The sequence below is a fragment of the Natator depressus genome, chromosome 2, assembly GCF_965152275.1.
Source record: "Natator depressus isolate rNatDep1 chromosome 2, rNatDep2.hap1, whole genome shotgun sequence".
NCBI classification, from domain to species: domain Eukaryota; kingdom Metazoa; phylum Chordata; order Testudines; family Cheloniidae; genus Natator; species Natator depressus.
The window spans coordinates 54,823,661-54,849,059 of NC_134235.1; the positions used below are offsets into that span (position 1 = coordinate 54,823,661).

General features: G+C 44.9%; 1 protein-coding gene across 1 annotated transcript; it reads right to left on the bottom strand.

Annotated features, from left to right (window-relative positions):
* Positions 1-23,171: 23,171 nt before the first annotated feature.
* Positions 23,172-24,723, bottom strand: LOC141981846 (uncharacterized). Its single transcript, XM_074943482.1, has 2 exons — positions 24,281-24,723; positions 23,172-23,692 (listed from the first exon to the last, which is right to left on the bottom strand). Exons 1-2 carry the CDS (start codon positions 24,684-24,686, stop codon positions 23,172-23,174), a joined length of 927 nt encoding a protein of 308 aa, XP_074799583.1. The 5' UTR covers positions 24,687-24,723.
* Between the last annotated feature and the right edge of the window lie 676 nt (positions 24,724-25,399).

The window sequence follows — 25,399 nt, forward strand, 5'->3', positions numbered from 1 at the left end:
GTGGTGTTTCCCCAACATAATGCCACATTGTTTCTCTCTGTTATTAAAAGGCTTTTTGCTACACTCGGACTATGTGCTTGCGAGAGGGGAAGTATTGCCTCTTGGAGGCGCCCAGCGGGGGTGGTATATATTTGTCCCAGGTCACTGGGTGGGGGCTCGAGCCGGTTTGCATTGTGTTATTGGAATGGATCCCCTAGATATTGAACCCGGCCCTTGTTGCTGCCAACTCTGACAGGCAGAAGGGTTACACAAACTAAAATTTCATAAAGACAATGACTTGTTTATACTGCTCTACATACTATACACTGATATGTAAGTACAATATTTATATTCCAATTGATTTATTTTATAATTATATGGTAAAAATGAGAATGTAAGCAATTTTTCAGTGCTAGTGTGCTGTAGCATCTTTGTATTTTTATGTCTGATTTTGTAAGCAAGTATTTTTAAGTCAGGTGAAACTTGGGGGTACACAAGACAAATCAGCCTCCTGAAAGGGATACAGTAGTCTGGAAAAGTTGAGAGCCACTGTCCTATATGACAGTTAAAGTTTATACACGGTAATTTGAGTCACCACTACCAAATACATACTGACAGATCTAAAGATGGAAGAACAGGTAGTGTTGGAGCAGCCTTTTTTGTTATCGTTACATTGGATACAGGATGTATGGCCTATCACAGCTGTTCTCTTTTCAGATTCATTATCAGCTATGCTGGCAATTAAAAGGGGTGCCTCAGAAAGCAGAGTGATCCAATAAATGAAATATTGTTTTTGACAGAGTTGCTATGGTCCGGTATGAATATAGCACTAGCATTGATTCCAGCACATGCTGGATACCTGGCAATGAAATGGGAGATAAGGAAGCAAAAAATGCTTTAAAACATGGAGAAATTGATATAAAGATTCCTTTGAATGAGAAGGAATTTACAAATTTAGTTAATAAAGGATTTAAAAAGGAATGGAGAGAACTGTGGCCCAAGAAGAAAAGAGGAAGAAAATTCTATGAAGTATGCCCCAATATAAAGGATAATGCGCTACTTCACAGTTAAGTTAGGATCAGTGAAGCCCTTATATTTAGACTGTTAACTGGTCACCGTGGTATGAATCATAATTTACATTTATTGAACAGACACAAAGATGAGCTATGTAACACATGTTGATCACCTGACATGGGAGTGCAGGGAGCGTTCCCAGGAAAGAAAGGCTCTTTACAACAAATTCAGATGTATCGGTAAAGTGGGGTAACATTAAAAAATCTCTGCTATATTTTTTCTAAGCATATAGAGCAGAGTAAGAAAGAGGGTAGTGGCGTGAATGTATGAGGAATATAGTAGGTGGCAGTTATAGATTCAGCAGATGAATCTGCTTCACCATGAAGAAGAAGATGAAAGTGGCTGCAGGGAGGAGGGGAAGGAATTCTGCAGTCACTTTCCGGGTCTAGAGAGAGGAGAGGCTAGAAGGGTCAAAAAGGAAGTCCAGGGCAGGGGGTTTTCCCTGGGATCCTCTCCTGAACAGAGAACTCTGGCAGGAAGCTAGGGGATACATCAAGCAGTCACTGGGAATGGAGCAGGCTCCAGTGGTAAGCATTGATGAAAGCATTGCTGAGAGGTCTGGGAGGTGTTCAGTGGAGGAACAGCAAGGGGAACTTAAAAGGCATGAAAGGCCAAGCCTTAGGAGGGTGGAAGTTGATTTAAATTGTATTTTTGATTTGAGATTTGGGGATTCCAGGGGAGTGTTCTGCAAGTCCTGTGCCTGAGAGACAAGTGAACCTAGGGAGGTTCTGGGAGAAGGCTTGGTAAAAGGCTACAGTAGGAAGAAGCCCAGGGAAGTATCAGGCGAGGGTTGGAATAGACAGATCTTGCCTTCCCACTACAGGGTCCTGGGCTGGAACCTAATGGATTCCCCTCCCAGCCACTGGTAAGATGGTGTGAGGTGGGAGAAGAGGACAAGGACAACGGAGAGCCCTCAGAAAGAGAGAGAGAAGGATGTGAGGACCATGGAGCCCAGAACTGAGGCTGAAGACCTTTTTCTAAGGGCACTTGGACTTTTATTTGTTGGACTTTGTTACCCCAAAAGGGGTAGGACTGCACTGTGACCTGGTCAGAGGGCCAAGTTATGGGAAGAGAGACCATTGGCTGGCTATAGCAGCTGTCAGCAAGGAGTGCTGAGAAAAGAGCCTGCTATACCATAGCCAGCCACAACGTGATGTGCCAGCAGTGAGTCCAGTCTTCTGCATGCCCACAGACTCCAATCAGGATTAGGATCCTGTTGTTCTGTCTGCTGTACAAACACAGAAAAGAGAGTCCCTGCCCGAAAAAGACTTAAAAGCTAAAGGTTGTGAAGGACTTAAGAAGACAAGGTGGACACATGGTTACGGCTAAGTGATTACTAATCCATTGTCATTTGTACATGTGGATTTGAATCCTATCTCTGTTGGATCTATAGAAGTAGGAAATTTATAATTACCTCTCTATTTGGCACCGGTGAGGTTGCTACTGGAATGTTGAATACAGTCGTGGTGTCCACAATTCAAGAAGGGTGTTGATAAATTTGAGAAGGTTCAATGATGAGCCATGAGACTGATTAAAGGATTGGAAAACATGCTTAAAGGACTGATTAAAGGATTGGAAAAAAGGAGTGAAAAGCTCATGGAGCTTTATCTATTTAATTTATCAAAGAGAAGGTTAAGAGGCGGCTTGATTACAGTGTATAAGTATCTACGTTGCAAACAAAAATTGGATAACAGGTTCTTCAGTTTTGCAGACAAAGGCATAAAAACAGCCAATGGCTTAAAGATGAAGCAACAAATTCAGCATAGAAATAAGGCACCAATGTTTAACAATGACCATAATTAATCACTGTAATAATCATTAACAGCAACAAGAAGTATGGATCCCATGGATCTATCCCATGGATGGAAAAAGCAGTGCAATAAAATCTCATTGGAATACAGTGTAAATTTGTTTGGGAAAGGGAAGAATCCATGGGAGAAGGATTTGTTTGTTGGAGATAATGCTTTAAAAAAATTAAGCATTAATTGGGAAGGCTTTGTGACATCCAAGCCGAAACCTAGCAAGAAGCTAAGAAAACGGGCATTAATATATGGGTTTGCAATGGTAGCTAAGGAACTGGACAAATATATCAAGTCTCAGCAGGGTGCCATTTCAGAGGTTAAGGAACAAATGACATCAAAAAACTCTGAAATGGAGAAATTAACAGTACATGCCAATACACTATCTGCTCAAGTCTGTAAGCAGACCATGCAGATTAATCAACTAGAACAACAGGTGAAAGATCTTAATATGTGTTTAGCACAGAAAGACAAAGATAATTTTGTGCTAGCAACCAAATTGGCAGATTCACAGCCAGCCTTGAGAGAAATGGTTAAACAAGTTAAGATTGCCAAAGAAAGCTCCAGTAATCATGCCTCCTGTAATTTTAAAATTAATTTATTAAAAGAGAGGCTGAGGAAAACCCAGGGGGTGATGAGTGCCATCCAGATGGATCCCGTGAGGGGATATGAGTCCCAAAACACCAGTGATATGGACTCAGATGGGGGAGTGTCCATTGACAGTAAGGATGCTTGGGAGGAAGGTGGAAAATCGGTGAGGTCAGTACAGCCTTCTGCTCCCCAGCAAGATCTAGAAATGGTACCATATGGGGAAAAGGAGGAGGGGAAATTATATCCTCCACTGGCCCCAATAACAACTACGGTCATACAATACGGTACAAACAACCCTCCAGGGACCTGGTATGAAGCAAAACAGTTTGGGCTGGAACAGGTCCGGGCTATGGGTAAAAATCTGGGCGCTCTCAACAAGGAATCTGCTCTCGACTGGCTCACTAAGATCAGCAGTATGCCAGCTCTGAGCAAGGAGGACACAGTCTCCCTAATACGAGAGTGCATAAATGGTGATGACTTTGAGGCATTGCCAGGAGATATGCAAATGGCAAATGCCAGGGTCATTGGGGAGGTATATGATGCTGTGTTCTATCTATATTAGCCACATGAAAATATCATTGGCAAGTTCTGTTCTGAGAAACAAAGACGGGGCATCCGATGAAGTGAGCTGTAGCTCATGAAAGCTTATGCTCAAATAAATTTGTTAGTCTCTAAGGTGCCACAAGTACTCCTTTTCTTTTTGCGAATACAGACTAACACGGCTGCTACTCTGAAACCTAAAATAAATGGAATTGCTGTGAGTGACACGCCTAAGTTTAAAGTGGCCCTGGTCCAAGGCTTATCACCTTCCATTAGAATCTCCATGTGCCCAATGTATGTAAAGAATGTAAGTCTTAAGGAATTGGAAAGGTTAATGCAGGAAGCTTTTGAATTACAAAAGGAGGCTTACCCTAGTCATTGGGGTAAGAAAAAGATAGCAACCGTTAAAGAGTCTATCTGTGAGATTAAAGAAAGTAGAGACAGCCCTTACCCTAAAAGAAATCAAGCAGCAGCAGCAAATAGCCAAAGTAATCAGAATCAGCCTAAATTTGATAAAGAGGATAAGGAGTTTGACAGAAAGTATGAAAAGGAATGTGATATAAGGGGATTTCGGTCCGTCCTCTGGAGGAGGCTTTAAAATGTAACCCTTCTGCCCGTCAGAGTTGGCAGCAACAAGGGCCGGGTTCAATATCTAGGGGATCCATTCCAATAACACAATGCAAACCGGCTCGAGCCCCCACCCAGTGACCTGGGACAAATATATACCACCCCCGCTGGGCGCCTCCAAGAGGCAATACTTCCCCTCTCGCAAGCACCTAGTCTGAGTGTAGCAAAAAGCCTTTTAATAACAGAGAGAAACGATGTGGCATTATGTTGGGGAAACACCACCAACAGGATTCATAACACAACCCATGAGCAAAAAAAACCCCACCCCAAGCAAATTGGGGCATGCCCCTTTCCCTTTGGTTCTTGAGTCCAGCAACCCCAAATCACCCAAAGTCCCAAAAGTCCAATGACCCAAAAGTCTCTGTCCCTGGTCAGGGCAGCCCCAGAGTTCGAAAGTTTATCTGCGGAGCTTTACCTCCCAACCTGGGTGGAGATGGGACGGGGGTAAGAGGCACCTTACATGATCTGAAGCTGACCGCCCCACAGCTCCATAGGCCTCCGCTCCGCCAGCTGCCCCACGAACTCCTTTGCTCCGCTCCACGGCCCACCAGCGGCTCCCGCCATCCCACAAACTGCTCCACCAGCCGGTCCACAAATTGCTCCGTGTCCTACCAGCAGCTCCCGCCGTCCTACGAACTGCTCCACCAGCCTGTCCACAAGGCACTCCAGCCGTCCCGCAAACTGCTCCACACTATATCTTCAGGCTCCCCCACTACTTAACACAACACTCAGTGATTTCAGCTCTTTGGTGAATTCAGCTTGTAGTAGGGGAGCCTCAGTGCTGGTGCACTGTTAGCCCAGGCTGTAACTAGACTTCTAATGAAATCAAAATTAGCTCTGATATTCCACAGTGGAGAGAGGAGGAAGTGCAATTAGCACGTAAGGCCCTCACCCAGGGGCCCATGCCACCAAGTATTAATACTTGTCCCCAGCCTCTCTCCATTCACAGAGTTTTGGAACCCATGATCCTTGCCTAGTGAGTACTACTTAGTTGATGGTGAGTCCCTCCATCATAACAAAAGGCCAAGTACAGTTCCAAGCACAGTTCCCATAATCAGGGTAATAACAATTTATTCTTCCTGCCCCAATAACAGAGACACTGGGGATCCCACAGCAGCCAAAGTGACCATTTGGGCAGCTATGGCCTCATTCTAGGTGGGGTGGGTGTGCCTATGCAAATGAGATCAGCCTCTGAAGTTCTTTTCCACAACTTGCCACACCTCACCACCAGATGTCATAGAATCATAGAATATCAGGGTTGGAAGGGACCTCAGGAGGTCATCTAGTCCAACCCCCTGCTCAAGGCAGGACCAATCCCCAATCAAATCATCCCAGCCAAGGCTTTGTCAAGCCTGACCTTAAAAACTTCCAAGGAAGGAGATTCTACCACCTCCCTAGGTAACGCATTCCAGTGTTTCACCACCCTCCTAGTGAAAAAGTTTTTCCTAATATCCAACCTAAACCTCCCCCACTGCAACTTGAGACCATTACTCCTTGTCCTGTCCTCTTCTACCACTGAGAATAGTCGAGAACCATCCTATCTGGAACCACCTCTCAGGTAGTTGAAAGCAGCTATCAAATCCCCCCTCATTCTTCTCTTCTGCAGACTAAACAATCCCAGTTCCCTCAGCCTCTCCTCATAAGTCATGTGTTCCAGACCCCTAATCATTTTTATTGCCCTTCGCTGGACTCTTTCCAATTTATCCACATCCTTCTTGTAGTGTGGGGCCCAAAACTGGACACAGTACTCTAGATGAGGCCTCACCAATGTCGAATAGAGGGGAACGATCACGTCCCTCGATCTGCTCGCTATGCCCCTACTTATACATCCCAAAATGCCATTGGCCTTCTTGGCAACAAGGGCACACTGCTGACTCATATCCAGCTTCTCGTCCACTGTAACCCCTAGGTCCTTTTCCGCAGAACTGCTGCCTAGCCATTCGGTCCCTAGTCTGTAGCTGTGCATTGGGTTCTTCCGTCCTAAGTGCAGGACCCTGCACTTATCCTTATTGAACCTCATCAGGTTTCTTTTGGCCCAATCCTCCAATTTGTCTAGGTCCCTCTGTATCCTATCTCTGCCCTCCAGCGTATCTACCACTCCTCCCAGTTTAGTATCATCTGCAAATTTGCTGAGAGTGCAATCCACACCATCCTCCAGATCATTTATGAAGATATTGAACAAAACCGGCCCCAGGACCGACCCCTGGGGCACTCCACTTGACACCGGCTGCCAACTTGACATGGAGCCATTGATCACTACCCATTGAGCCCGACAATCTAGCCAACTTTCTACCCACCTTATAGTACATTCATCCAGCCCATACTTCTTTAACTTGCTGACAAGAATACTGTGGGAGACCGTGTCAAAAGCTTTGCTAAAGTCAAGAAACAATACATCCACTGCTTTCCCTTCATCCACAGAATCAGTAATCTCATCATAGAAGGCGACTAGATTAGTCAGGCATGACCTTCCCTTGGTGAATCCATGCTGACTGTTCCTGATCACTTTCCTCTCGTGTAAGTGCTTCAGGATTGATTCCTTGAGGACCTGCTCCATGATTTTTCCGGGGACTGAGGTGAGGCTGACTGGCCTGTAGTTCCCAGGATCCTCCTTCTTCCCTTTTTTAAAGATTGGCACTACATTAGCCTTTTTCCAGTCATCTGGGACTTCCCCCGTTCGCCACGAGTTTTCAAAGATAATGGCCAATGGCTCTGCAATCACATCCGCCAATTCCTTTAGCACTCTCGGATGCAACTCGTCCAGCCCCATGGACTTGTGCACGTCCAGCTTTTCTAAATAGTCCCTAGGTGGAGCTCATCCTGACACTGCTTACATACAGTATGAAAAGAAAGATGACTCCATCATCTCCCAAAGGAGGAATTGTTCATGAAATTGGCTCAATATGAAGGGGGTGGTCAGGATCCCATATCACCCAGTCATCAGCAGCAATGAGGAGGCCAAGCTCTCTCTCCTCCAATCTCAAACGATATGTGGGGGAGGCCTGTAACTACAATTACCCTGGACAGAGATTAGGAATAGTTAATCAAGTTATGTTATTAGACACAGGTACCACAACATCCCTCATTTGTACTAGAACCGCCCCTAAAATCAAGAACCTACCAGTTCAGGAGATTAAGGTACTGCAGGCTTATAATGGAAAGGAAAGTGCAGTCCCTTTTACAAAACCAATCTCCTATACTATTGGAATAATTCAGACTAAACTGACATTTGGTCTGCTTAGATGGACATGGAATTCTAGGTACGGATGCACTCAGGAAATGTAATTGTAATTGTGGACTTACCTAATGGCATGCTGGCATGCTGAGTAAAACGGACAATGGATTGGGTGGATTCACAGTGCCTGCCTCTCACAGAGTGTCAGCAGTGAAGGCCCCTCAGCCAGTCACCACATCTAAATGGGAGGAAGCAGTGAAGGAGGTTCCTGATCAATTTCCACAAGACTTTGCAATGAATAAACTGCAATGCAGAAAAATACAGGCTGAAGTAAAGGTGGAGGGTCCCAATCCTAAAGCCCAAAAACAATATTGGTTTTCGAAAAAAGCCAAAGAAGGGATAAAAGATACCATAGAATCCCTTAAACGACAAGGGGTATTGGTTGTAAGCGAGAGCATATCTAATTCCCCGATATGGCCTGTACTAAAGGCGGATAAACGAACACGGAGATTACCATGAACTGAACTGGGTTACACCAAGACTTGCACCAGTCGTGGCTAAATTCCATGAGATTATGTCTACTATAGCTGTCGGTGCTCAGTGGTTCACAGTATTGGATTTAACAAATGCCTTCTTTTCTATACTGCTACAACCTAGTGAATGGTTTAAGTTTGCTTTTACGTATAGGAATCAGCAATTAACATTCACCTGTGTGCCACAAGGATATCATAATGCCCTGTCTCTGTTTCATAAATTCATCTTAAAAATGTGGGAAGATCTCAACTGTAGAGATAATATAATCAGTTATGTAGACAATATATTGTTTGCCACCGTGACCAGAAAATAAAACTTAAGGGTCTTGAAAGAGATATTGCAGGCTATTAGTGCAACTGGTTTTATCGTTTGCCCAAGCAAGGCTCAAATGCTGCAGCAGCAGGTCACCTATCTGGACATGGAGTTGGGGATACATGGGAGGTGACCAGATGCTGTGAGGATAGAATTAATTAGTAAGTTGCCTGCGCCTCAGGATGTCATCACCGCTCAGGTCTTTCTTGGGTTTAATGGGCTTTTCAAGGGACTTTATTGAAAAATACTCAGAATTGTCACAGCCCTTTTATTTGTTATTAAGGAAAGGACAGGAGTGGAGATGCGGGGAAGAGGAAAGAGCTGCTTTTTACAATCTCAAGCAGGCTCTCCTCCAGGCCCCAGCCCTTGCGTACCCACAGCCAGGCAAGCCTTATCATCTCCAGCTTGCAACTACCGACTGCGGTCTCAGTGCTATATTATTACAACAGCAGAAAACCAGTTAAAAACCTGTGGCTTTTGGGTCCAAGGTGCTGTCAGAGATAGAAAAACGGTATTCTGCATGTGAGCGTAAGGTGCCGGCATTAACCTGGGCACTCCAGCACTGGGAATACCTTACTGGAATGTCCCCAATTGTATTAAAAACTGTTCACACTCCAATTAAATATGTTCTGTCAGGAAAAGCTAATGAAGGTCGGGTGTCTAATCCCCTCCTTGCAGACTGGACACTGAACTTAGTAAACAGAGACATTCAGGTGAACAAAGTGCGTACCTTATCTGCAGCACCCTTGGCATTAATCACCCAGGGAAAGGAGCAAGAATGTCCACTTCCCACCACGGACATTAAAGAGGAGCCTTCTCCATTTCAATTAAATACATCATATGAGGAAGCTAAATCTGATAACATGGATTTATAGGTGGTTGATGGTAGTTGCCAATTTCATCAGGGTAAGCCATGTGCAGGTTATGTTGCATTACAGGTATCAATAGATGTTGTTCTGCAGGGAACCGTCACCCCTAAATCTACTCAGCAGCTGAAATTATTGCCATCGTGGCAGCACTGGATGCAAGTAACAATGAAGCACCAGTGGCCATCTGGTTGGACTCTGACTGGCAATACGTGCCCTAATATACTGGATGCTGGTGTGGATCACTAGAAACATGAGGTTTGCAGACAACAAACTGATAGCCTATGTCAAATATTTGATCCATACTTGGGAACTGGCGAAGAAAAGGAGACATCCTACTTATCTATTTAAGGTGCGAGCCTACAGGAAAAATTCAACAGAAATCACCTTGCTAAACCACCGAGTAGATTTACTGGCTAACCAAGCAGCTTTAATGGGGCCAGAGACTCTGTGGAACAAATCAGAAGAGGCAGTGCACAAAATTCATCCTGTGAAACCTGACGATCCTATCAATGTAGCTGCAGAAGCAAGAAAGCATCACTGAGTTGCTGAACAAAGAGAAGTACAGAGGATACAAAGTTTTCTGTCATAGTAATGGATTGGTTATGGCAGCCCAACATGAAAATGATATCCTTGTCCTGGTAATCCCTGAGAGCCTCAGGAAGGAACTAACCTTAGCCCACCACCAAGGTCATTTTGGTGTTGAGAAAACTATAAAAAGAATTTTAACAGTGGGATGGTGGCCAGACGTCCATAAAGATACTGAGGAGTTCATCCATGGCTGCCAGGCCTGTGCAGCAAACAATCTGAATCACAAACTCATTAAAGGACATATACAGCATCAGCCAATGGAAGGGCCTTGGCACAGGCTGCAAATAGATTATATTGGCCCCCTGCCATGCACAAGATGAGGCAACCGCTATTGTTTGGTCATTATTGACCCTTTCTCAAAGTGGGTGGAAGCACATCCATCCCAAAATAAGACCGCCAATACCACGGTGGGGATATTGCTAGAGCAAACCCCTTCCAGGTTTGGGATACCATCAGTCATCGATTCCAACCCAGGCCCCCTCTTTGTCAGCGAGGTAACAAAAGCCCCGTGTCAAGCCTTGAATATCAAACAGCGGCTTCACATTGCTGGTCACCCCCAGAGCTCCAGAACAGTTGAGAGGACAAACAGGACTTTAAAAACGGCCTTGAGGAAGATCATCAAAACCTCGGGAAAGAATGGGGATAAGAAACTACCATTTGTGCTCATGGCTATGAGATCATCAGTGGGACAGCATGGTTTCAAGCCGCATGAAATAATATCAGAAAGCCTCATGAAAGCTGCTGAAAACTGGTGGCGAGGAGGGTTCCCCCAGACAACTATCAGCCATGGGTGCAGATGGACAGGTTCATGGACAATCTGTTGCAAGTAATCAGTGACACTCAAAAGCAAGTAGCACAGCAGCTTAAACAAATGGATAAAAGGTTTGGTGACAATTTAAAAGTCATAGAGTGGCAGACTGGAGATAAAGTGTTGTACAGGTACTTCTCTGACAAGGGTCACTCTCTGACCCCGAAATGGATAGGGCCGGTAGTCGTGGTAAATAAGGCCGACCCAACCTGTTACCAAGTAGAGATTAAGGGAGGCAAGAAAAATGTCTTTAAATGGTTTCACTCTACACAATTAAAGTCATGGAAGGGAATATAGCTAGAATCACTATAAAATCTAATGTCTGTCTGTTTTCTTTATTTTTCAGGAATAACAACCAGATCTGGAAATGAAATCTATATATGTATTACTGTTCTTTTATGGTTATTGGTTTATATGTGTTCTGCTAATTGTGGAGGAGAAGGACCATATGTATTGCAAGGATAAGAATGAACTGTTCCAAAATGTTCATGACTGGGTTTATTTGTATGGTTACAATTATGCTTTGCCAAGCATGGTGTTGAAAGGGATAATTACGGTGTATGTATTTGACCAAAATGGTTATTGCTATGTTGCTTGGAAGCACAAAAAAATTAATGAGTCTCTAATGACTTTTACTGACAATGATCAATGGTATCATGAGGCCATCATTGATAATAGTGATCAAATTTCTTGGGTCCGAAAGGCGCAAAGTAGATGTTCCTGGGAATTCAATGATGACTTCTTGGAATCATGCACAGATAGGATAGAGATATGGCATCCTTCCAAGTGTGCATATATACAATCTAATGTTTCCTCTATCATGCCACTGGGTAAAGTGAATATAGAAATACATATAGGTCTGAAATATACTGTTGAGAACATAAGTGCATTTGTAAACACTCCACTGTCAAGACATCTGGTACAGTCAAAATGCAGTTGGTGTAAATCTTCATGTGATATAGCACATCCTAATGTAAATAAGTTTTGTATGAAAGGTAATTTAACATATTATGTTAAATGTCATGGCTCTATAAATATTCATGTACATCTCAATGAGTCTGGAGACTGGCATATAACGAGTCTATTTGGGTTACATGAAAGCAAGCATGTAATAATTGTGCCTAAGCCATATGTAAACAACATTGGACCAGTCGTGGTAAAAAGGGGAGTTAAACACCTGTTAATGATTAACCCAACCTATGCACTTAAAAGAATAATCATGCCCCTCCAAATCTCCTTAAAACAGGTGAGACGGGATTGTGTGCCTTATGTTATGCCCCTTATTTTTGGATGGCATACCTGGCTTGCCAGTGTATGGCCTAAGGTATCTCCCAGCCAAAAGCACAAAGGAGATACTGTGGCAACTATATTAGGGGGCATAGGACCTGGACTTGGCATATTAAATACAATAGACCAGCAGGTCCTTGCCAGTAAGATTGGAGCATTAAGACATGATCTGGCATCAATATCCAATCCACTTACAACATCATTAGCACAGCTAAGTATGATAGAGTACAAAAAAGCCAGTATACTGCCGGGATGACTCCAATTACAGGAGACAGATCATCTTAACCTGGTAGGGGCCCTGCATGTACTTCAGTCTAATAGTTCTATGGCTATATCTTGTGTTCAAGCTCAGGCATGGGTCTTAAGTGTGGCAAAAGATATTATCAGGAATGGACTCAATGGCTTAATTCCTGTTGAGATGTGCAAAGCCCTTTGGGATAATGCCACTACAGATTTTGAAAGACAGCACCAGGCCTGGTGGAAATTAGTTAATTACACCTACCTCTCCAGTAGTGACACCACTGTGGCCTACATTCTTACCCTGCTTGATGCTCGAAAAGAATAGATTCATCCTTTGGTGCCTCTGGGTCATAACTTGAACAGTTCAGTGCTGCTTCCCTTTGGACTAAGTAAATGGGTTCATGTAAGATCTGAGCCTTCACAGTATAAATCTGCAAGCATGCCTGGAAGAGAAAGGCCTGGGTTACACATGCGACTCAGAAATAATGGAAACATCTCAGGTGTGTCTAAACCCAGTTGAAGGCATGTGCGATTATAAGCTTCAAATCACTAAATTTAACAGCTCAGTTCTCTATTAGTAGACTCTTCCTGTATATGCCTAAGGAGTTGGTGTACTGAATTTTTAGTTAATTATTTTCATAGAAAGAAAAGGAGTACTTGTGGCACCTTAGAGACTAACAAATTTATTTGAGCATAATCTTTCGTGAGCTACAGCTCACTTCATCGGATGCATTCAGTGGAACGCATCCGATGAAGTGAGCTGTAGCTCACGAAAGCTTATGCTCAGATAAATTTGTTAGTCTCTAAGGTGCCACAAGTACTCCTTTTCTTTTTGTGGATACAGACTAACATGGCTGCTACTCTGAAACCTGTTATTTTCATAGAGTTTCTCACAACCCCTACATTAATTTGTGTCTTTGCTCTGTGTTTACAATTGTGGGTTGTGATGTTAATTTCACATGCCATCAAGTGTCTGTACAAACTATTAACCTGTATTATGAGTTATACTACCATTTAGCTCCAATACATCTAGGTGTTAATATAACAACCTTAAAGCAATTAATGCTGCACCCAGATTTAAAGCACCATCTGAAGAGTTGCAGCAAGAAAGTAGAGAAACTATGGTTACAGTTTATCACTCATAAAATCAAATTAAGAGAATATTAAGAAAAATCCAAAGTGAGACCACTAGTTCTCACTGGTGGGAGGGTTTGTTCTGTGGATTGGTAGATTTAAATCAAGTATGGAACATCTTGCTCCATCCTGTGGTTGTTATTCTAATTATTCAAACAGTTCTCATTATTTATCTAATTGCAATTCCTCTTCGGATAAACAAGAAATTCAATAACAAGCAAGTAATAGTCCCTTCGTTTAAATTGGCTTGAATGTTTATGACAGCACTGGAGTTTTAAGATCTCCAAACCATCAAGGAGGGGAAATATGTACAGCATTATTCATGTATTTATGTTTTAATATGCATGCTTTGATTTATGTCTATGTGGTATCTTGTATTATTTACCTGGGAAATGGTAATTTGTTAAAAATCACCATCTTGAATGGGAGTAGTTGTTTCTCAGCCATGTTGGCTACTCTTCTCTTGGAACTTTGGCGCCCTTTTGTGGAAAGGCAGGACAAGGACTGGTCAGGTGGTCACTAATTTGCCTTGAGACTAGAGAATATAAAAGCCCCACTCACAGGCTCTACGGGACTGTCCTCCCTAGCTGCAGCCCGCGTTTGCATCATCAGATCAAGAACCACCGGAAGATCTCTGAGAGATAGCACCACAGCTACTTACCTGAGAAGTAATCCTGATCTTGATCCTAATCCTGGTCCAGCAGTCATCAGTGGTCCTCCTGTGCCGCCTGTAATTCGCAAGCACAGTGGTTGGTCCAGATCCAACATCTTGAGGCTGAGGCAGATGATCAGATGAACTTTGATCTGTAAAGTATAAACATCTTTGTCTGTCATCTGTACAGGGAGGGGGTTCTGGGCTTCATGCCCATGCAAGCCACTGAGATATTTTGTCCATATACTTACCTTATGTCAAATAAAGCACGTTTTTAGTTTCCCTTTTCTTGTCCCTTATCCTTATTTGCACTGAGATCAATTAGGTGATAGATCCTAATTCAGGGACAGCCATACCTGTGACTTCTTAGCAGGGGTCCATAACATCCTTAATTCCCCCCCCACACACACACACACACACTAATACATTGTAACAGATTAGTCTGCCTTACAACTTTATGTAACACCAAGAAAAACATATAAGTTGGGCCAAATCCTCCACTACCACAATAAAACCCAGGGATAAGAAAATGTCCATAGAAAACTAATTAAAGTCAGGCAGGTGAATTTTTTGCCTCCTCCAGGAATAAGCAAGAGATTAGTCTAGTAAGAATAGGCCCAGAGGAAAATTCACAGTGAGCTATATATTTGGCAAATTTAGTCCGTTTGTAACTTTTATAGATTTGTTCATTGTTGGAAACTGTCCATAAAACATTTGGTGGAAACAAACTCCAGCCTATTGATTGCTCAAAGTCTGTTCACAGTGTGTGTTTCTTCACGTAACTGATATTTGCAATTTGATGTTGGGGCTGTGTGATTGTCCCTCCACATCCCAGGCACATACTTATCTCTGTGCCCTGATTGGATGACCTAACCTTTACAAATTATTTGAGTTGAAAAATAATTTCATTTAATTGTGAAGCTAATTTTTTTTGAGAGATTAAATTAATTTTGGCTATGTTAACAAAACTTTGCCTACAAAGACATTAATGAGGAATATATAAACAGGGGGTGTGAAAATGGATGAAGCAAAATTTTACTTAAAAGGGTTTGCAAAATTTTTTTTCAGTCTTCATCTAGTTCTATTAAAGAACAGAATCTGGCCATTCATATTCAGGCAAGGTAAAGATTGAGTAAGGATCCAGGATTTTGGCTCAGTGAAAGAGAGAGAATTAAAGCTTGATCACAGAGCACATCATGGGAGTAGGAACAAAGTGAGGGTCAAGCAGGTCATCAAATGAGCAGAGACCTTCTTTAAACAAAAAGAAATGGAGGACTTGTAGCACCTTAGAGACTAACAAATTTATTTGAGCATAAGCTTTCATGAGCTAAGTGAGCTGTAGCTCATGAAAGCTTATGCTCAAATAAATGTGTTAGTCTCTAAGGTGCCACTAGTACTCCTTTTCTTTTTGCAAATACAGACTAACATGGCTGCTACTCTGAAACCTTCTTTAAACAGAATCACAGTGGGCTAGAGTGAGCCTTTGTAAGGCAGTGAGAAGCTGCACTGGCCAAGGGGAACTCTAGGAAGCAATCTTCCTCAGGGAGAGAATATACCCCCTAGAGTGGCCAAGCACTCAAATGCTCCCTTTGTCACACACCTTTATAGAGTACTATTTAAGCCCCTCCTTACTGGTCCCACTCCATGCACTAGTTCAGAGGGAGAAGGGGATGTGGCATTAACCCTTTCCTCACCTTCTGGAGCAAAGAGGAGAGGGAGCAGCAGTCCCTGCACTCCAACCTTGCCTGAAATTATGCAGGCTGCATAAGGAGCAGAGAGAAGCTCCCATTGCCTGCTACAGTGCATCTGTATAAGGGCCAATCAGAATCTAACCTGAAGAGACCACCTTTACACGGAAGCCCTTCTCAGAAATAACCGGAAGGAAAAACAAAGAAAGCTTATAACTGCAAGATATCACAGAGCTCCTTAAGAGCTGGAAGCCAGCCCAGAGACATTAGGCCTGATTCCCTACTGCTTATCTATGCTACCTAATCAGAAGACTCAGTTTTTTACATCCACTTTGCTCATATGTAAGTGACTGTACAAGGTGCAAAATGCTGAAGAATCGGCTCAATATGAGTAGGGGTTGCACAGTTAGGGCCACGTAGGGTATGTCTACACTGCAATTAAACACCCCTGGTTGGCCCCTGTCAACTGACGTGGACTTGCAGGACTCATGCTAAGGGGCTATTTAACTGTGGTGCAGATGTTTGAGCTCCAGCAGGAGCACAAGCTCTAGGATCATCCCCCCTTGCAGGTCCTAGAGCACAGGCTCCAGCCTGACCCTCATGTCTACACCACAATTAAACAGCCCCTTACTCCAAGCCCTGCAAGCCCAAGTCAGCTGACATGGGCCAGCCATGGGTTTTTAATTGCAGTGTAGACATACCCATAAAGGCCAGAGGAGGGGTTACATCTTCATATACCCTGTGGGTATGGGTGGATGTTATTGTGTGTGTCATAAATATAAAGGGAAGGGTAAACCCCTTTAAAATCCCTCCTGGCCAGAGGAAATCTCCTCTCACCTGTAAAGGGTTAAGAAGCTAAAGGTACCCTCACTGGCACCTGACCAAAATGACCAATGAGGAGACAAGATACTTTCAAAAGCTGGGAGGAGGGAGAGAAACAAAGGGTCTGTGTGTCTGTCTATATTCTGTCTTTGCCGGGGATAGACCAGGAATGAAGCCTTAGAACTTTTAGTAAGTAATCTAGCTAGCTACGTGTTAGATTATGATTTCTTTAAATGGCTGAGAAAAGAATTGTGCTGAATAGAATAACTATTTCTGTCTGTGTATCTTTTTTGTAACTTAAGGTTTTGCCTAGAGGGGTTCTCTATGTTTTGAATCTAATTACCCTGTAAGGTATCTACCATCCTGATTTTACAGGGGGGATTTCTTATTTCTAATTACTTCTAGTTTTATTAAAAGTCTTCTTGTAAGAAAACTGAATGCTTTTTCATTGTTCTCAGATCCAAGGGTTTGGGTCTGTGGTCACCTATGCAAATTGGTGAGGCTTTTTATCCAACATTTCCCAGGAAAGGGGGGGTGCAAGTGTTGGGAGGATTGTTCATTGTTCTTAGGATCCAAGGGTCTGGGTCTGTAGTCACCTAGGCAAATTGGTGAGGCTTTTTACCAAACCTTGTCCAGAAAGTGGGGTGCAAGGTTTTGGGAAGTATTTTGGGGGGAAAGACGTGTCCAAACAGCTCTTCCCCAGTAACCAGTATTTGTTTGGTGGTGGTAGCGGCCAATCCAAGGACAAAGGGTGGAATATTTTGTACCTTGGGGAAGTTTTGACCTAAGCTGGTAAAGATAAGCTTAGGAGGTTTTTCATGCAGGTCCCCACATCTGTACCCTAGAGTTCAGAGTGGGGGAGGAACCTTGACAGTGTGAAAGCGTCGTTAATCTTGCATGCAAGTGGGCACATCAACCTTCGCTGAAGAGGAGGACAAGAATTTATATCTGCAGTTGATGGACTGCTGTAAGAGGAGGAGGAGGAGAGAGGGCAGTTTCCAGAATAAGTGAAATAGGGGAAGGGATAGAAAAATTGAAAGGATATGTGAAAGAGAAGATGGAATGCTTCAAAGTAGCAAGACAAGGATGGGATTGATCAACTCAGGCACAAAAATTCAGCTCAACCAGGAGCCCAAAAATTTGGAGAGAAAAAAACAAAATTGAATGAATGCAAATGGGTACATATCTTAGCTGTACGGAAAGATCCCTGGCACAAGATAAAATAAAATGTGCTATCTATGAATGTGCAAGGCCTAAATCACCCTGCAAAAAGTAAGAAAGCATTTAAAGAGCTAAAAATGGACAACCCAAATATAGCTTCAATTTCAGAAATGCATTTTAAAGAAGGCACTGAAACTCAACTAGAAGGGGAATGGTTCCACCAGGGAATTTACCATATACCCCCGCAACTGTAAAGAGGAGGGACGTTGTGATTGTAATAAAAAGAGTCTAACCCTTAAAATAGCAGCTTTAGGATAGATAACAAAGTATGTATTTAATAATGGAATGTTGTACAATGTTGGAATTTTACAGTAGGGCCAGTTTTGTGAAATGATCCTGGAACGTGCTGCTTTAACAAAAGAACACTCTGTGTGTGTGTGTGTGTGTGTGTGTGTGCGCGCGCGCTTTTTATCAAACATCTTTTTTTGGTCTAGCATGCAATTAAAACAACTGGTGAGTGAGGATTTGAATATCTATCTATCTAGATATCTACCTATATCTAGATAGGTATATGGTGAGTGGGGATTATAACTGTCCATCAAAAGGACATGTCTGAATAAAAGCGGATAGGTTCTTGGAAAAGAATCGCAAAGATGTAGATCTAGCCAAAGCTTTTAAGGGAATGGCATAGCTCTGACAGAGATTATTCGTACTTTCCTCACATATCAAATATACACTCTGCGTGGGTTCTTTGTATTATTTAAGCTTAAGGTAGAACTCAGAACATCAGTCTACAGCATGATGTTATGACTGTTCTTCCTGGAGTTAGTGTGTGGCACCATCTCCCTCACTCCTCCTGCTTCCTCTTCTCTACCTCCCACCTCATCTCCCTTCCTTCCTTCCTCAAAATCCTTGAACATGTTATTTTCCTGGGGTAAAATCCTTGGGGAAAAGAAGCATTAGGAAAGTACATTAGGAAAGCTTTTGTTGTCTTTTAATGAGCTTTTCATGGTAAATAGGCCCAATGGCCTGTGATGGGATGTTAGATGGGGTGGGATCTGAGTTACTACAGAAAATTCTTTCCTGGGTATCTGGCTGGTGAATCTTGCCCATATGCTCAGGGTTTAGCTGATCGCCATATTTGGGGTCGGGAAGGAATTTTCCTCCAGGGCAGATTGGAAGAGGCCCTGGAGGTTTTTCGCCTTCCTCTATAGCATGGGGCACGGGTCAATTGCTGGAGGAGTCTCTGCTCCTTGAAGTCTTTAAACCACGATTTGAAGACTTCAATAGCTCAGACATAGGTGAGAGGTTTTTCGCAGGAGTGGGTGGGTGAGATTCTGTGGCCTGCGTTGTGCAGGAGGTTGGACTAGATGATCATAATGGTCTCTTCTGACCTTAGTATTTATGAATCTATGAAACAAAATGGAAAGTTAGTATCATGTAACCAACCCACTCTATGTGGATGAGCAGAAAATGCTCGGTAGAGCACCAGTTGTCCCTGAACCACAGCTTGAGAACTGGGTGATATTGCCTAATTGAGAGACAAAAAGGTTGATTTCCTTCCCATACAGTGAACTGAAACTGTTTTCCCAAATACATTCAGGTTCACTGACATGTTTAAAAAGAAAAGGAGTACTTGTGGCATCTTAGAGACTAAGGGTATGTCTACACTATGGAATAAGGTCGAATTTATAGAAGTCGGTTTTTTAGAAATCGGTTTTATATATTCGAGTGTGTGTGTCCCCACAGAAGTGCATTAAGTGCATTAACTCGGCGGAGTGCTTCCACAGTACCGACGCTAGAGTCGACTTCCAGAGCGTTGCACTGTGGGTAGCTATCCCACAGTTCCCGCAGTCTCCGCTGCCCATTGGAATTCTGGGTTGAGATCCCAATGCCTGATGGGGCTGAAACATTGTCGCGGGTGGTTCTGGGTACATATCATCAGTCCCCCCTTCCCTCCCTCCCTCCCTCCGTGAAAGCAAGGGCAGACAATCGTTTCGCGCCTTTTTTCCTGAGTTACCTGTGCGGACGCCATACCACCGCAAGCATGGAGCCCGCTCAGGTAACCGTCACCGTATGTCTCCTGGGTGCTGGCAGATGCGGTACGGCATTGCTACACAGTAGCAGCAACCCATTGCCTTGTGGCAGCAGACGGTACAATACGACTGGTAGCCGTCCTCGTCATGTCCGAGGTACTCCTGGTCACCTGTGTGAGGTCGATCAGGAGCACCTGGGCAGACATGGGCGCAGGGACTAAATTTTTAGTGACTTGACCAGGTCATTCTCTTAAGTCCAGCAGTCAGTCCTATTGAACCGTCTTATGGTGAGCAGGTAGGCAATATGTCCTTCTGCACCGTCTGCTGCCAGCCAAAGATGTAAAAGATAGATGGAGTGGATCAAAACAAGAAATAGACCAGATTTGTTTTGTACTCATTTGCCTCCTCCCCTGTCTAGGGGACTCATTCCTCTAGGTCTCACTGCAGTCACTCACAGAGAAGGTGCAGCGAGGTAAATCTAGCCATGTATCAATCAGAGGCCAGGCTAACCTCCTTGTTCCAGTAAGAACAATAACTTAGGTGCACCATTTCTTATTGGAACCCTCCGTGAAGTCAACCCTGCAAGCCGTGTCCTCAGTCGCCCCTCCCTGCGTCAGAGCAACGGCAAACAATCGTGCATCTGAGTTGAGAGTGCTGTCCAGAGCAGTCACAATGGAGCACTCTGATTGGGCTAAAACATTGTCGCGGGTGGTTCTGGGTACATATTGTCCGGCCCCCGTTCCCTCCCTCCCTCCGTGAAGGCAAGGGCAGACAATCGTTTCGCGCCTTTTTTCCTGAGTTACCTGTGCGGACGCCATATCACCGCAAGCATGGAGCCCGCTCAGGTAACCGTCACCGTATGTCTCCTGGGTGCTGGCAGACGCGGTACGGCATTGCTACACAGTAGCAGCAACCCATTGCCTTCTGGCAGCAGACGGTGCAGTACGACTGATAGCCGTCCTCGTCATGTCCGAGGTGCTCCTGGCCACGTCGGCTGGGAGCGCCTGGGCAGACATGGGCGCAGGGACTAAATTTTTGGTGACTTGACCAGGTCATTCTCTTTAGTCCTGCAGTCAGTCCTATTGAACCGTCTAATGGTGAGCAGGCAGGCAATACGGATTGCTAGCAATCGTATTGTACCATCTTCTGCCAGGCAGGCAAGAGATGAGGATGGCTAGCAGTCATATTGCACCATCTTCTGCCAGGCAGGCAAGAGATGAGGATGGCTAGCAGTCGTACTGTACCATCTTCTGCCGAGCAGCCATGAGATGTGGATGGCTTGCAGTCCTTCTGCACCGTCTGCTGCCAGCCAAAGATGTAAAAGATAGATGGAGTGGATCAAAACAAGAAATAGACCAGATTTGTTTTGTACTCATTTGCCTCCTCCCCTGTCTAGGGGACTCATTCCTCTAGGTCACACTGCAGTCACTCACAGAGAAGGTGCAGCGAGGTAAATCTAGCCATGTATCAATCAGAGGCCAGGCTAACCTCCTTGTTCCAATAAGAACAATAACTTAGGTGCACCATTTCTTATTGGAACCCTCCGTGAAGTCCTGCCTGAACTACTCCTTGAATGTAAAGCCACCCCCTTTGTGGATTTTAGCCCCCTGAAGCCAACCCTGTAAGCCGTGTCGTCAGTCGCCCCTCCCTCCATCAGAGCAACGGCAGACAATCATTCTGCGCCTTTTTTCTGTGCGGACGCCATACCAAGGCAAGCATGGAGTCCGCTCAGCTCACTTTGGCAATTAGGAGCACATTAAACACCACACGCATTATCCAGCAGTATATGCAGCACCAGAACCTGGCAAAGCGCTACCGGGCGAGGAGGCGACGTCAGCGCGGTCACGTGAGTGATCAGAACATGGACACAGATTTCTCTGAAAGCATGGGCCCTGCCAATGCATGCATCATGGTGCTAATGGGGCAGGTTCATGCTGTGGAACGCCGATTCTGGGCTCGGGAAACAAGCACAGACTGGTGGGACCGCATAGTGTTGCAGGTCTGGGACGATTCCCAGTAGCTGCGAAACTTTCGCATGCGTAAGGGCACTTTCATGGAACTTTGTGACTTGCTTTCCCCTGCCCTGAAGCGCATGAATACCAAGATGAGAGCAGCCCTCACAGTTGAGAAGCGAGTGGCGATAGCCCTGTGGAAGCTTGCAACGCCAGACAGCTACCGGTCAGTTGGGAATCAATTTGGAGTGGGCAAATCTACTGTGGGGGCTGCTGTGATGCAAGTAGCCCACGCAGTCAAAGATCTGCTGATATCAAGGGTAGTGACCCTGGGAAATGTGCAGGTCATAGTGGATGGCTTTGCTGCAATGGGATTCCCTAACTGTGGTGGGGCCATAGACAGAACCCATATCCCTATCTTGGCACCGGAGCACCAAGCCGGCGAGTACATAAACCGCAAGGGGTACTTTTCAATAGTGCTGCAAGCTCTGGTGGATCACAAGGGACGTTTCACCAACATCAACGTGGGATGGCCGGGAAAGGTACATGACGCTCACATCTTCAGGCACTCTGGTCTGTTTCAAAAGCTTCAAGAAGGGACTTTATTCCCAGACCAGAAAATAACTGTTGGTGATGTTGAAATGCCTATATGTATCCTTGGGGACCCAGCCTACCCCTTAATGCCATGGCTCATGAAGCCGTACACAGGCAGCCTGGACAGTAGTCAGGAGCTGTTCAACTACAGGCTGAGCAAGTGCAGAATGGTGGTAGAATGTGCATTTGGATGTTTAAAGACGCGCTGGCACAGTTTACTGACTCGCTTAGACCTCAGCGAAACCAATATTCCCACTGTTATTACTGCTTGCTGTGTGCTCCACAATATCTGTGAGAGTAAGGGGGAGACGTTTATGGCGGGGTGGGAGGTTGAGGCAAATCGCCTGGCTGCTGGTTACGCGCAGCCAGACACCAGGGCGGTTAGAAGAGCACAGGAGGGCGCAGTACGCATCAGAGAGGCTTTGAAAACAAGTTTCATGACTGGCCAGGCTATGGTGTGAAAGTTCTGTTTGTTTCTCCTTGATGAAACCCCCCGCCCCTTGGTTCACTCTACTTCCCTGTAAGCTAACCACCCTCTCCTCCTCCCTTCGATCACCGCTTGCAGAGGCAATAAAGTCATTGTTGCTTCACATTCATGCATTCTTTATTCATTCATCACACAAATAGGGGGATGACTACCAACGTAGCCCAGGAGGGGTGGTGGAGGAGGGAAGGAAAATGCCACACAGCACTTTAAAAGTTTACAACTTTAAAATTTATTGAATGACAGCCTTCTTTTTTTTGGGCAATCCTCTGTGGTGGAGTGGCTGGTTGGCCGGAGGCCCCCCCACCGCGTTCTTGGGCGTCTGGGTGTGGAGGCTATGGAACTTGGGGAGGAGGGCGGTTGGTTACACAGGGGCTGTAGTGGCAGTCTGTGCTCCAGCTGCCTTTGCTGCAGCTCAACCATACACTGGAGCATACTGGTTTGGTCCTCCAGCAGCCTCAGCATTGAATCCTGCCTCCTCTCATCACGCTGCCGCCACATTCGAGCTTCAGCCCTCTCTTCAGCCCGCCACTTACTCTCTTCAGCCCGCCACCTCTCCTCCTGGTCATTTTGTGCTTTCCTGCAGTCTGACATTATTTGCCTCCACGCATTCGTCTGTGCTCTGTCAGTGTGGGAGGACAGCATGAGCTCGGAGAACATTTCATCTCGAGTGCGTTTTTTTTTCTTTCTAATCTTCACTAGCCTCTGGGAAGGAGAAGATCCTGTGATCATTGAAACACATGCAGCTGGTGGAGAAAAAAAAAGGGACAGCGGTATTTAAAAAGACACATTTTATAAAACACTGGCTACACTCTTTCAGGGTAAACCTTGCTGTTAACATTACATACATAGCACACGTGCTTTCGTTACAAGGTCGCATTTTGCCTCCCCCCACCGCGTGGCTACCCCCTCAACCCTCCCCCCTCCCTGTGGCTAACAGCGGGGAACATTTCTGTTCAGCCGCAGGCAAACAGCCCAGCAGGAATGGGCTCCTCTGAGTGTCCCCTGAAGAAAAGCACCCTATTTCAACCAGGTGACCATGGATTATATCTCACTCTCCTGAGGATAACACAGAGAGATAAAGAATGGATGTTGCTTGAACGCCAGCAAACATACACTGCAATGCTTTGTTCTACAATGATTCCCGAGTACGTGTTACTGGCCTGGAGTGGTAAAGTGTCCTACCATGAAGGACGCAATAAGTCTGCCCTCCCCAGAAACCTTTTGCAAAGGCTTTGGGAGTATATCCAGGAGAGCCGCGAATGCCAGGGCAAAGTAATCCTTTCACATGCTTGCTTTTAAACCATGTATAGTATTTTAAAAGGTACACTCACCGGAGGTCCCTTCTCCGCCTGCTGGGTCCAGGAGGCAGCCTTGGGTGGGTTCAGGGGGTACTGGCTCCAGGTCCAGGGTGAGAAACAGTTCCTGGCTGTCGGGAAAACCGGTTTCTCCGCTTGCTTGCTGTGAGCTATCTACAACCTCGTCATCATCATCATCTTCTTCGTCCCCAAAACCTGCTTCCGTATTGCCTCCATCTCCATTGAAGGAGTCAAACAACACGGCTGGGGTAGTGGTGGCTGAACCCCCTAAAATGGCATGCAGCTCATCATAGAAGCGGCATGTTTGGGGCTCTGACCCGGAGCGGCCGTTCGCCTCTCTGGTTTTCTGGTAGGCTTGCCTCAGCTCCTTCAGTTTCACGCGGCACTGCTTCGGGTCCCTGTTATGGCCTCTGTCCTTCATGCCCTGGGAGATTTTGACAAAGGTTTTGGCATTTCGAAAACTGGAATGGAGTTCTGATAGCACGGATTCCTCTCCCCATACAGCGATCAGATCCCGTACCTCCCGTTCGGTCCATGCTGGAGCTCTTTTGCGATTCTGAGACTCCATCATGGTCACCTCTGCTGATGAGCTCTGCATGGTCACCTGCAGCTTGCCACGCTGGCCAAACAGGAAATGAGATTCAAAAGTTCGCGGTTCTTTTCCTGTCTACCTGGCCAGTGCATCTGAGTTGAGAGTGCTGTCCAGAGCGGTCAAAATGGAGCACTCTGGGATAGCTCCCGGAGGCCAATACCGTCGAATTGTGTCCACAGTACCCCAAATTCGACCCGGCAAGGCCGATTTAAGCGCTAATCCACTTGTCAGAGGTGGAGTAAGGAAATCGATTTTAAGAGCCCTTTAAGTCGAAATAAAGGGCTTCATCGTGTGGACGGGTGCAGGTTTACATCGATTTAATTCTGCTAAATTCGACCTAAAGTCCTAGTGTAGACCAGGGCTAACAAATTTATCTGAGCTTAAGCTTTTGTGAGCTACAGCTCACTTCATCTGATGCATTCAGTGGAAAATACAGTGGCAAGATTTTTAGAGGCCATTTTCTGTCACTATGACTATTTTCTTCTTGCCCTACAAAACAAAAAGAATAAAGCAGTTCTTCTTTCTTTTCGCCTTGGAAGTAA